This window comes from Ambystoma mexicanum, chromosome 5p (genome assembly GCF_040938575.1).
Source record: "Ambystoma mexicanum isolate Mex_15411 chromosome 5p, UKY_AmexF1_1, whole genome shotgun sequence".
Classification (NCBI taxonomy): Eukaryota; Metazoa; Chordata; class Amphibia; order Caudata; family Ambystomatidae; genus Ambystoma; species Ambystoma mexicanum.
Genome location: NC_090930.1, coordinates 1,098,428,586 through 1,098,441,613, shown reverse-complemented (window position 1 = coordinate 1,098,441,613; position 13,028 = coordinate 1,098,428,586). Strand labels below are relative to the sequence as shown.

Sequence of the window (13,028 nt, the reverse complement as noted above, 5' to 3'; positions counted from 1 at the left end):
TGGCTGTACTAGGGGTGATATCCCGGCTGCTGACACATGGCATTGTGGAGCAAGTAAGAAGACGCTGGATTATATCTGGGCAGTCTCACCAACCTATCAACAAGTAAAAAAAATAAACAGTGATCATGAAATACTGATATTAACCTGGCAGTGGCTCCCCAATGTAGTGCCAGCTAGATACAATGGGGCGTTGGCCACCAAAAGCAGTGCAAATAGACTGCGAATAAACACGAATCAGCTAGGTGTATTAACATCAAAATTTCTATCACTTGATGTTTCTGCTTCCCAGGTTAACTACGCACCGCTGTTGATGCAATTTAGAGTCGGACAACATGGAAGTAAAAGAAACATCATTCATAACAAACACCCGTACAGTGTCTTGGTAGGTGAAGCAAAGAAGTTGATCCATAAAGACTTGAGGCTATTGAAAAAATCCCAAATTGGAAATCCCGCCGTCCAGTAGAGAAAACGGCACCAACGCTACCGTAACTGGATGAAATAATTCAACACAATTCGTGATCAGGATCGAGCAGAAAAGATGCTGCGGCTAACTGTGCAAAATGATAACAGACATATTTGGGAAATCATAAATACAGGACTGCTAAAACAAGCTTTCGATATGTCAAATGGAGTTAACGCCGCTGTCCAGATCGAGCATTTCTCCACCGTTTTTGATGCAGATGGATGCACCAGTATGACGACTCATAAATCAAATAAATCAAGATGGAATGTTGTTGAATCCCAAGATGATATGGAAAGGGTGATCCAAAAATTAAAATATTCGAGAGTTGCGGGTCCCGACGGTATATCTAATGTCATGCTCAAACTGAACAAACCGTTATAGGGAACTTTCATCAAAGCACTATTTGAAAGAATTGCTGTGACACGGGTACTGCCAGATTCTTGGCAAAAAGCAGTAGTTGTTCCTGTTTTTAAAAAGGGCAGTCGGGATGATCCAATAAACAACCGACCGATTGCCCTTCTCGATACGATGGGTAAGGTATTTGCAACATTTCTGTAAGAAAAATTTGCAAAATGGGCAGAAAGTGCATCAATGGTGGACACGCGACAAACAGGTTTCACAAAGGGAGTTGGAATGGAGTTAAATTTGATCTTACTCAACATGGTAAAATTGGAAGCTTTGAAAGGCTGAAAAAATTGTTTCTCGCCTTCACTAACCTGAAACAGGCCTTTGACAGCATCAACCGGCAGTCCTTGTGGGATAAACTGCATTCCTGGGCTTGTCCAGAAGAGTTGCTGCACTCTCTAATGGCACTATATACAAATACTTCAATTCGTGTGCGTCTAAACGCGCAAGGTGACTTAACAGACGAAATTCAAACAAAGAAAGGGGTAAAACAGGGTCGCCCACTCGCGGCACTTTGGTTTAAACTCTTTATTGCTGATCTACCAACAGCCCTAAAACAACCAAGGACTTTTCCACCAAAAATAAATGGGCATCACCTTAGCTGGGTTATCTATGCTGACGACATTGTGCTCTTGGATTCAACTCAAATTGGGCTACAAAGACTATTCACAGCCCTACAAGGGTACCTCGAGAAAAATGATCTAAAAATAAATGTAAAAAAATCAAAGATAATAATATTTGGATCTAAATTGCATCGACAAGATAAGAATTTCACTTGGATAGTACAGAATGAACCTTTAGAACAAACAACTAGCATACGCTATCTAGGAGTGATGTTCAATACCTCGATAAGAGTATGGAGCTGGATGCAAGACTTGATTACTCGGATGGGAATGTTTGCCCTACAAGGGGCAAAATTGCATGCCGCATATGGCAAATTCACGCTGACACCGGTGCTCTCTTTTTATCTCCAAAAAGTGGTACCTGCGTTAACTTTCGGCAGTGAAGCAGGTTGGAACATTACCGCAAATATCTGGTGTCAACTCGAAGGTCAATTCTGGCGAAAGGTGCTTAAACTCCCACAGAATGTGTCTATAACAGCTATTCGATATGAACTATGCATCGACTCATTTTATGGCACAGTACTACGGAAAGCGATTACAGCTTGGCACAAAATGCATTTAGTCCCTACTACGAGACCTTATGAGATCTTGAGTGCGAAACATAATCAACCACCATCAGATCTACTGGCTCAATGGGAGACAAAAATATTAAAAATATTAAACGAGGCAGATGTGCCAGTGGATTTAGTACTGCAAACCCCGCAAATTGCAAAAAAAAAGAATTCGCCGTTGGAGCTGGATACTCAACAACGAAAAACGCACAAACTTGGCAACTGCCATACAGTTTGGTACAGCTACTCATGAAATCGATGTAACTCCAAAATACCTGATAACATTTCCATCTTGCTACCATTGTGATCAGTTTATGATACTACGTTTAAATTTATACAAAACCAAAGAGATTTTGATGATGAAGCGCGACCCTAACACATCTAACAATATATGCCGTTACTGCAAGATCTCTGTGGAATCTGTAAAACATCTAGTGACTGAATGCAAAGTTATTTCATCACAGCGTTCATTACACCTGCAAAAATTTGCTCCTCAAAATGGAAACATGGAGGAGTGGTGGTGCTACCTAATCTCAGGCACTAACGCTCGACTGACCACTGCAGTTATTAATTTTATGGATTCAGTAGTAACTGACACATAATTCAAGTTGGTAACTTATTGAATTGATGTCAATCTGGTCGTCTAATATTGATAATATATTCCGTAGGATGGAAAAAATGTAACTTAAAGTTTGTTTCTCTTTTTCTAAACTAATGTTACAATAAAAAAATTAAAAAAAATAAGTGGCTCAATGGGAGCGTGAGAGTGGAGTGAGGAGGAGTAGTGAGAGGAAGAATGACGAGCAAAAAGGAATGAGGAGAAGGCATGAGAAGGAGGAATACTGGATAGAGAAGTTTGAGGAGGGAAGATGCTGAGTCATGGGTAATAAAATGGATCGACAATGTACTTATTTGTATAATACCTAATGATTGGATTGGAAGGTTGGGGAGGAGAAGTGAGGCAGGAGGAAGAGGTGTGAAGACCGAGGACTGATAAGTGAGGCAGATGACTGTGGAGGGAGTAGGTTGTATGATGAATGTGGATGCAGAAATAGCAGGAGAAATCATAATTCCAAAAATGGACACCTGGCTCTTTAATCCACAATCTGGCTAGTTTAGAAGCTATATTCTAGACCCTTCAGTATTTTAAACATTAAGAATTATGCTTACGTTTGGCTCATAAGCGCACCTTTAGTGACACCTCTATCAGATAAGCCTAACAGTATAGAATTCTGTAATGTAATGTCAGTATCATTAAGTTGGGTAACAATAAACATTGGTGATCTGTTTATAGCGCCAAGATGCCCGTCTGGTCTTTGATGGTATTTGAGAAGGAAAGCAGTGCTTTGGTCATGTTTATCCAGCATATGTTATGTCAATCACTTGTCACATAATACTGATTTGTTGTGATTGAGCCTTTGAAAGGAGGTTGTGTCACCCCCATCTCTTCTTATATGAACTGTTCATAGTTGTACACCAATATCTGCCTGCAAGAACAATTGTATGAAAGATAATGGGTTACATGCATGCATCATTCAGCTGACCATTACCTAGATTCATGTATGATTTAAGTTGCTTCAAAGAATCGTTTCTACCTGCTAAACATCTCATTGCGGTAATGTGTTAATTACAGCTCGGGGGCAGTTTCTGGTGTAATAAAGCTTCTTATTCAAGCGTGCCCCTGCGCCTTCACCCACATGCTTTCTAAGCAACACACCTACATCCCAGAACACAACCCTGCATTAAATTCTTAGCTGGTCTCATTTCCATTTCGTTTGCAAGGAACAGGTAAACATTAACTGTAATATTATTGTTGCTTTGTTTTGTAAAAAGGAAAAAACTTGTCATTTATTTTATTGGGCTCTTTTGTAAAAAAAAAAAAAAGAAAGAAAAAAAAGTAATGTTAACCATATCTGAATAAGGGAAACATGTATGCATTGCATACAGAAAAGTAAAAACTCTTAGTTTTGCACATGCTTTGTTCCGACTTTGAATGAATAACTTTTTTTCTGGTCATTGTTATAGCTTTGCTTCAGGTTTTTGAGCAGTGCGTGTAATTCAGTTTAAGCAATTGACTTCACCTGGATTCAATCATGTACCATTTTGTGATTTGTTTTAGACTGTGTGGAATGACCTCGAGCAATGGAGCAATGCCTTCGAGGTAATTATCGTTTGACAGGATAGCTTTTTCTTTCACTGCTGAGCCTTCCCGCTACACAAACCTAGAAAACCAAAGAGCCTTTGGCTAAAAACAGTTCCCCACTTACATTTGGCGAGGGCTCAGGAAGCCTGTCATAGTCTTTCCCTTTCCAGTTTACTTCCAGAAGTTTCATGTGCACGTGCCGCCCCTCAATGAAAGCGATGTAGTCTCTGAAGTTGCTGCAGGGCCCAGCCAAGATGCTCAGGAAATTCAGATGGTAGCTCAAGTATTCCAACAGGGAGGGTCTCCCTCTGTAAAGCACACACGCAAAAACAAATGTAGATGTGCATTAAGAATACAATAAATACATACAATTAAAACAGAGAATATATTCAGTTGTATGCTAAAAATAGGACACTGTGCATAGGTTGTCATGGCTACTAATGTGGCAGGACGGTTAACTTGGAGTACTTGTATATGGGGGACTATTTAAGTTAGGCAGTATTGTGAGAAACCATATGCACGCATTATGGTAGTCTTCAAAAAACGAGAAGCACAAACTACTTGTTGCACGCTTTGGGCTTCAGCCTTCTTTGTAGGAGGTACACTTCCCATACTCTGAGCACTCGTTACCTCATACATGCAAACAAACATCCTGAACAGCATGCCAGGGAGATGGGAAAGATAGACAGATTACAACAAAGCATTAATTGTGGCACAATGAAGTCAATGGCCACTCTATGTGCTATGGTCAAACATTTCTACACTGTACAGAAGCTTTTAGTCACAAGGATTTTGTCAAGTGACCGAGGATACCGAGATCGAATGTCTTGTGATGATCGTAACAGAAACAACGGCAGAAAAAAAACATGCTATTACTGCAACTTGCGAAAGGCAAAATAAATAGTTTCGAAATGGATGCTTATTCTACTCTAAAATTGGTTGTTTATCACTAATATCACTATAACATATTTATCACTAATTCAACAGCACAGCAACTCCAGGGAGCACCGTGCCCCCTGGAGTGGCGGCACGGTGACAGCCGCCGGCCGGGCGGCAGCCCCAGCCCCTCAACTTTGCATGCTGCAGCAGCATGTGAATGATGCATGCATCTTAATATATGATGCACACATCATGCATGCAAATAAATCATCAAAGCAAGGTAACACTTGTCACCTTGCTTTGATGAATTATGCCATTGCAGGTATTCTTTTTCAAAAATATATATATTTTTTTCAAATTGTTTTTTTTGTCCAGGCATGGCCAGAAACAGTCCCCCACACCCCAGGGATGATTTCGGCCCAGCCACAGGCCGAAAGGCCGAGGGGCCACTCCAACCCTGCCTGCTCTATTTTGGGGCACTGCTCCACTGCCTGTCTCTGTGCAGCGTACACTGGATACAGAAGGCGGACTACGTGTTCGCTCACCCAGTGTTCACTGTATGGGCCAGTCAGGTTCAGCTACCCCACATTCGGTAAAAATGGATTAAATTAGTACATCTCTGCCGAATATGGGTAGAACCTTATAAAGTTCTAAACTTTGCTACTTGTACCATCTAGAACCTCCTCCAGACATGTTAATGTACCACTGAGCTCCCTTTAAATTCCTAGTTCTTGTCTTTCACTCCATTCAGGGACTGGTCTTGTTTCCATTGATTCAAAAGCCGCTGCCCTGGCCTCTGGTTGCTAGTAGTAAGCACCCTCAAAAATGTAAGGGCAGGAATGATATGATATGATATGATTGTTTATTTATACAGCGACTATACACAATCTGTTTCAAAGCGCTTCAAGGCAAGGGAGGGGACAAGGGAAAAAACAATGACATTCTTACAGGCCATGAACAGTAAGGATGTGAAATTAACTATCTTACTCGGCCTGACGACATTTCAGATAGAGCAAGCACTAAGACATAGATAAGGAAGGGAGGGGGAGAGTGGGAAGGAAATGGAAACAGACAGGCGACTACCGTAATAGGCCGGACGACATCTCTGGTAGAGCTGGAGAAAACAAAAGGCGTGGGAGAGGGGTGCAGAAAGGTGGGGGGGGGTCCAGCATGAGAGTTGAAAAAGGGTGACGCACTGTGAATCAATGAAGTCCATAAAAGTAAAATCCAGCATTGGCCACAAGACGGAGATGGTGAAACCAGAATGCATTCATAATTCAGATTTTCAATGCTAACGTTACAGAAAGTCATAATTCTATTAAAGACACAGAGGCGAAGGATTATGCTTTTCTCACGTCTTTACTTTCTCGAGCAGCAAACTTCAACAATAAACAATATAGAAACAAAGCATAAAACTATAACCCCCAACATAGTTGGATTCTTTGGTAGTTCATATTGGTATTGGTCCTTTAAAAACACGTGACTTTTTGAACCAATAATCCATAACTAGTTCTATAAATACTGTCTACCATCTTAACTCATCCACTTTCTTTCGCTGATTTTCTTAAAAATCTTGCATCCCAACTGGTAAACGCTAACTGAATTAAACATCTAAGTCAATATTCACGCCCCCGTCAGTTTGCAGTCTGTGATGGAACCTGCAACATAAACCATATCTCAGACATATGGTCTATTGGAATCCATACATAAAAACAAAATTTTTAGATTTGACCGCATTTCGGCCGTACGAAATTACATATGGCTGAACATTTCAACCATGTCCCCCATTCGGTGGCATTGCAGTGAACAAGGGTAGTGGGAAGTGCAGGGGTGTCCCCCGCACTTGTTGGAATAAAGTTTAAAAAAAAAATAAAAGAGGACCTTACAGCGCTGGTTCCCATCCATGAAAGTGAAGGGACCAGTGTCGCAAAGGGATGCAGGAAACGGCGGCACACAAGGAGGTGTGCCGCCCACAGGTAACTAAAGGGGTGGGCGAAAGGTGGTAGTCCAAAATGTCAGGAGGAGAGAAAACTGAGTTATTTTCAGTAAAATTACTTTCGTTTGTTTCTCCTTCTGACATTTCGGATTCATTCATTTCTCAGTAATCCGGCCTATTCGGGTGGGTAATCATGACACATTATCATTTACATAACAGTATGACATCATAACATTATCATCACATCATTTATCATTGTTCACGATTGTTAGGGTGGGATAATCCTTTGCCTCTGTGTCTTTAATATAATTGACTTTCTGTAATGTTGGTATTGAAAATCTGAATTCTATGTCAAGACCCGGAGGCTCGAATTATGCTTGTTCCAAGATTGCCTACCACCAACGTTGCAACCTTTTCAATCGGTTTGAAAAAGAAAATCTTGAATGTCGATTCATTCGACCAATCTGCTGCCTTCATAATATCTTCCAATCGTGCTCCCACATTAAATGCCTTAGAAGCCATCACTCCTCTCACAGACTAGGCGCCACAGCAGTATATCAATACCTGCTTGGTTCATCACCCATCTCACCTATCTCACCAGGGTTGCGGGAGGTACTGCCCCGAAAGTGCTCCTTGGCACAATGAGCAGCTGAGACACCCCTGTGGATCGCAGGTCTTTCGTCATGTTTTTGTATGCCAGTAAACATCGTACCAGGCATAATTTAGGCTGATCAGGAAATGATTTATACCATACTGTTCTCAAATTTGTTTCTGTTCTCTTTGTGATACAAAAGTTTACCCCTGAGGGAGATAATGATTGTTTGTTAACTTCGAACGCTCTCACATCAGAAACCCTCTTGCATTATAAAAGACATAGTAGCATTGCCGCTTTCCTGGATAACGCTTTCCTGGATAGCTCACCGTTGTCAGGAATGATGTGAACATTCTCTAAACACCATCTACATACCACACCTGGTCGTACCTCTCCTTAGGAGGTCTGAGCAGTCTAACACCCCTCAGCAATCTCATAACAACGGGTGTTCCCCGAATGCTTACCCTTCTACCTGTGCATGACCTGCCGATATCACTGAGCGAGCCGTATTATTGATCCTGTATGCCTTGCCTTGTGCCGCCATCTGCGCTAAGAAATTAGCTACATGCACTACATCTTTTCTAGAGGGATGTACGTTCCTCTCCATGCACCAGCTATGCAAGTTTGCCCATGATGATCTGTAAGCTTCCTGGTCCCTGGCGCCCAGGACTCTTCGATAATATGTTCAGCCTCACTCGATAATCCTGGCCTAGTACAGGATCTCCTGAAATTGCCATACAATGAGGCTGAGACTGCCTGTTCTCACTAGAGTGTGGCTGTCTCCTGAGGGGCCCTGCATGATCAGATCGTACTTTGGAAGAGCTATCGGATTGTCGTGCGACATCTCCAGAAGATCTGGGATCCATGCTTGTCCCCTCCAATCCGGAGTTATCAGAATCAGCGACACCTGTTGCCAGCTTTGCCAACATTCTGGATCTCGTGCCGCCTAGTCTGTTTATATATCTGACTGCAGACAGGTTGTCTATTTGGAGGAGTCCATAACATTGTCCTCTCTACTGTGTCCAGCATCTCACTGTGAACGAGCTCGCAAGCAGCTCTAGGCAGTTGATGTGTAGATCTAGCTCCTTCTCTGACCATCTGCCACCCGTCAACAGATCACATCGGGCATCCCAGCCCCCATCTGCTTGCATCGCACTCTATTATTAGGTCCGGGAGGAGCCAAATATTGCTCTCCCATTCCAGGCATCCATATGTTGTAGCCACCACTCCTGGACCTATCTCATCTTCTGCGATAGGGCACTCTTTTGAAATAAGATACGACAACCTTCTCAGATGCTGAATTTTTAATCTCTGGAGGGCTATGTAGTGGAGTGCACCTCCAGTCTGGCTATCTCTCATAACAATATCACCTCTTTTGTTAGAGTATTCCTTATTTCTTTTTTGATTTCGTTCACTTTGCTCAGAGGAAGACTCAGCGTCCCCCGAAACGTATCTATCATGAACCACAAAAATTCCATGATCTGTTCCAGTTGCAGGAGAGATTTCTCCCAGTTCACCAAAAAACCTAATCGTAGTAAGAGGTCTATTGTAGAGTCCACCTGTTCCTTGATCAAAACCTTGTCTTGACACAGTATGCATATGTCGTCTAAGTAAATGATCAGTTGTATCCCCTCCTCTCTTAGATATGTCACCACTGGTTTCATCAACTTTGTGAAACACCACAGGGCTGACGCCAGCCCGAAGGGCAAACGTGAATTCTCATATTTGCTCCTTCCATCGGAATCTTAGAAACTTCTGCTGATCTGCAGCAATGGGTACGGTCAAGTAGGTATCCCTGAGATCTATCCTCACTAGCCAGTACCTGTGCGTTAGGATGTCTCTTAGGAGCTGAATATCCTCCATCTTGAAGCGCCTGTAGACCGCAAAGCTGTTCAACTAAGTCAGATGTATAACTGGCCTCAGTTTGTGACACCATTTTACTAAAAACATATTGCTTATGAAACATCCTGATGCATCTGTCACCCGTACAATGGCTGCTTTCTGCTCTGGGCCTCATACCTGTGTCTAGTAGTGACCTGTCTGCTGCACTCTGCACCAACTCGTTTATCCACTTCCCTTGCACTGGTATGGTATGAAAGTCTATATGAAAGCCTTAGACTGTATCTATAACCCAAGCATCTGAGGATATGAGATACCAGTTATTTACGAATCGCGCTAGTATCCAGTCTACCACAGGCACCTCTCTCAACCTTAGGGCATGAGCTTCTGCTATCACCTGTGTTATGTTGTTGTTGACGATCTGTCTGTCTCCAGCCCCTTCATTTTCCGCTCAATGGGAAGAATGGGTTGGGTTTCCTATCGTCCTGTTTACACTGGTTGCTATCATTGAAGGACCTGTTGTACATATAGCGGCTGGCAGAGCAACCCTTGCCTCTGCCAGCCCGTCCAAAAATGTTTTACCAAAAACCCTTTTCAGGGAAGCCTGAACGTTGTCTATGGTGGTATAGGAGTTGGCGAACTTTGTTAACTCCTTTATGAAGGAGTCACCAAATAACTTCCCTTTAGCAGCTGCCTCCGACATGGCCAACTCACTGAGCTTAGTGTCAATCTTTACAAGGATTGATCTTCCCCTCTCTGCAGTAATTGCACTGTTGGGCATTACCCAACAGGCAAATTGCTCTCTGGTCCCATCCTGTCGAGTTTTCTGGGTTGATGGCCTCGTTCTTTTCTTGCGCCTCTTCAGCCATTTGTACTATTTTATAAGTGGTCCGACCACATCAAGTATCTTGTCCTGGCAATGACCGCCAGGACATGTCTAGACCTTTTTTTAATATCTTTTACATATCTGCCCATAAATGTTACCATCCGGTCACCAATCTCTGGTATTTCTGTGATCCCTTCTGTGAGATGAGGCCTCTGGCATTCCGCCTTGAACTTGTTTCTAGCCTCCTTCGCTAGTGACATCCTGAGACGCTTTTTCAAATATGCTGCTATTTTTGTCGGCGGTTCCACTCAGCAGACCATGGGTGTACAATGGCATCTGGGTAAAAATCATCACTGGCTTCCTCTTCTATGTCTGTGGCCTTCCTTTTCTTAGGAGCTCTTTAACACCCCTTTTCACTGGAGGACGATATCACCTCCACTTCCTCCTCAGAGGAATGACTGCCATTTGTCTTTCTCATACTCATCTGAGCTCTCTGCTGAGGATACGTCCTGCCACCTGCTCTCCTTCACTCTGGATGACACAGCGTTTCTCTTGCCTTTCCCTTTCTGTGGCGTGCCCGAGGGGGGTCTTGGCTTCTCGTGCCTTATGGGCTTTTCTCCTTCCCCCTTTCTCTCTCCCATGCCCACTCACTCCTCTGAGGTCTTTCATGCCCTGAGAGAACTTTAACCAGTCCTCCATGAGGGGCAATTGGTGGGACTCTCATCCCAAACTGGCTCTCAGAGCCTTCTGTATGACCTGCCCCATACTGGGCTGGACTATTTTGGCTAACTTGAGTGCTTCCTTCCTCACTGGAGCTGGACATCTTTTATAGTTTCTTAATGCGAGATTGCTCACAGAAACCAAAATACAGGATTCCTGGGCCTGTTCCCATCAATATATATTGGAGAGAAAATACGCAGTGAAACAGATTTCATGGCTAAAGTTCTGCCATACAATTTTTACAGGGGACTCTGCCCATCAGGTATTATGTATATAATACGCACTTACTGTCCAGTAGGTGGCGCTGTCTTGCTCTGCCGAGCATTCTGACAGAAGCCTGCAGCTTCGTTATTCACACACGCCCTGCACGTGCTGGCCGCCTCACTGATCGTGTATGGAGCACGTGTAGCGCGTGAGACGATCAAAGGATTTACTCAATTTGTAAAACTTTCACAGAGCACTCTTCAAACGTGCGCAACACTAATGGTCACAGAAGTCTGCACAGAGGCGCACCAGAACTGCAATGCTCCTAACGTGCTCCAGTTTGACTTCTGTGACCGCAATGCCCCCTGCTTGTCAGCCTAAAGGTTTGCATCCCTCGGAGCCTCTGCTCTGATGCGACCGTGAGATACAAGTAATCAATCTGCGGATACGCTCCGCTAGCAAAATTCTGCGCTTGCGCTGACCCCTCCTCCCCCCAAAGCTAGCACAGCCACAGTATTACATTAAGCACAATACATTTCAAATTAATACTGATGAGCAAATGTATGCTTAACTTGCTGCCCGAGCAGCAAACAAAGAGGATGAGTTAAGATGGTGAACAGTGTTTATAGGACTGCTTATGGACTACTGGTTAAAAAAGTCACGTGTTTTTAAAGGACCAATAACAATATGAACTACCAAAGACTCAAACTACGTTGGGGATTGTACTTTTATGCTTTGTTGCTATATTGTTTATTGTTGAAGTTTGCTGCTCGAGAAAGTGTAGTAGAGAGAAAAGCATAATCCGAGCCTCTGGGTTTTGACATAGAATTCTGCATATTGTGCTATGCGACACTTCAGTGAAACTGTATTCTGGTTCTTATTTACCTTTGCCATGGTGTCTCCTAATTAGCTTAATCTTCACATACTTGAAAGGTGTTCTCCCACCGGTAATTGCCCACATTTCTAGAACATATGCAAGGTTTTTGTTATTTTGATTTGAATAGAGCCAAAACAAAACCAACCTAGCAAATTGGAGCAAGTATTTTTTTTAAAGATAATTCACTGGCATCACAGGTGGGTTACCAACTAATGACAAATAACATTTCAACAAAATGTGTTGTGTTTATTCCAATAAATAAATGTGTTCAGTCACTTTTGGTCTGCTGCAAACGCACACGACTACGGTTAAGGAAGAATATTTCACATTCAGGACTCTGGCCATGGGCCGTACATTTCAGCGCGTTGATGCCTCAGAGTTTAGTGTGCTTAATAAATTAAAAAAATGTATTAATACATTTAGAAAAAATCATTAAGCTGTAATGTGCTCTATTCTCATTTTTGAATAATTAATCAGGAGTACAATGTTGTTAGATTTTCTGTCAAAGTCTATCACTGATGGGGGCGCTCGAGAGCCCGAGCAAGATGGCCACAGGGTCATCAAGCTCCGGCGAAGGCAACCATTTTAACTATGAATTAGACCACTTTGCCTGCCCGGAATGAGAAAACGGCGCTGCATGGTTTGAAATAGAGGTGTGGGTACAGAAAGACCAAGCAGAGGGGGCGAATGGCGGCGCTCTGGCGCAGCGATTTGTGCTGATGCAAGCTCTTCGGGATGTGTCTCTACTACAGAGGCCGCGCTGGGGTGTGAACGCTGCCTCATTCCGCGCATGTGTTCGGTGTATGCTGCCTACGTTCCCTCTGAATGCGGACTGATGACCCTTCACATTGCCAACAACTACCGCAATTGACTACTGGTCAGCGGCACCATATGCATACTAAACGCAACGGCACCAACACCGCCCGACCAAGGAAGGCTGACCATATGAGTGCCCACAGCAAAGCAACAC

The 13,028-nt window shown here is 43.1% G+C and overlaps 1 protein-coding gene across 1 annotated transcript in view; it reads right to left on the bottom strand.

Moving 5' to 3' along the window:
- The window catches only part of MBOAT1 (membrane bound O-acyltransferase domain containing 1), a 773,590-nt gene that overhangs the window by 292,339 nt on the left and 468,223 nt on the right, over window positions 1–13,028 (bottom strand). The window contains exon 7 of the mRNA XM_069613577.1: window positions 4,310–4,493. Within this exon, the coding sequence (XP_069469678.1) occupies window positions 4,310–4,493 (184 nt within the window). The remainder of the gene's footprint in view (window positions 1–4,309; window positions 4,494–13,028) is intronic.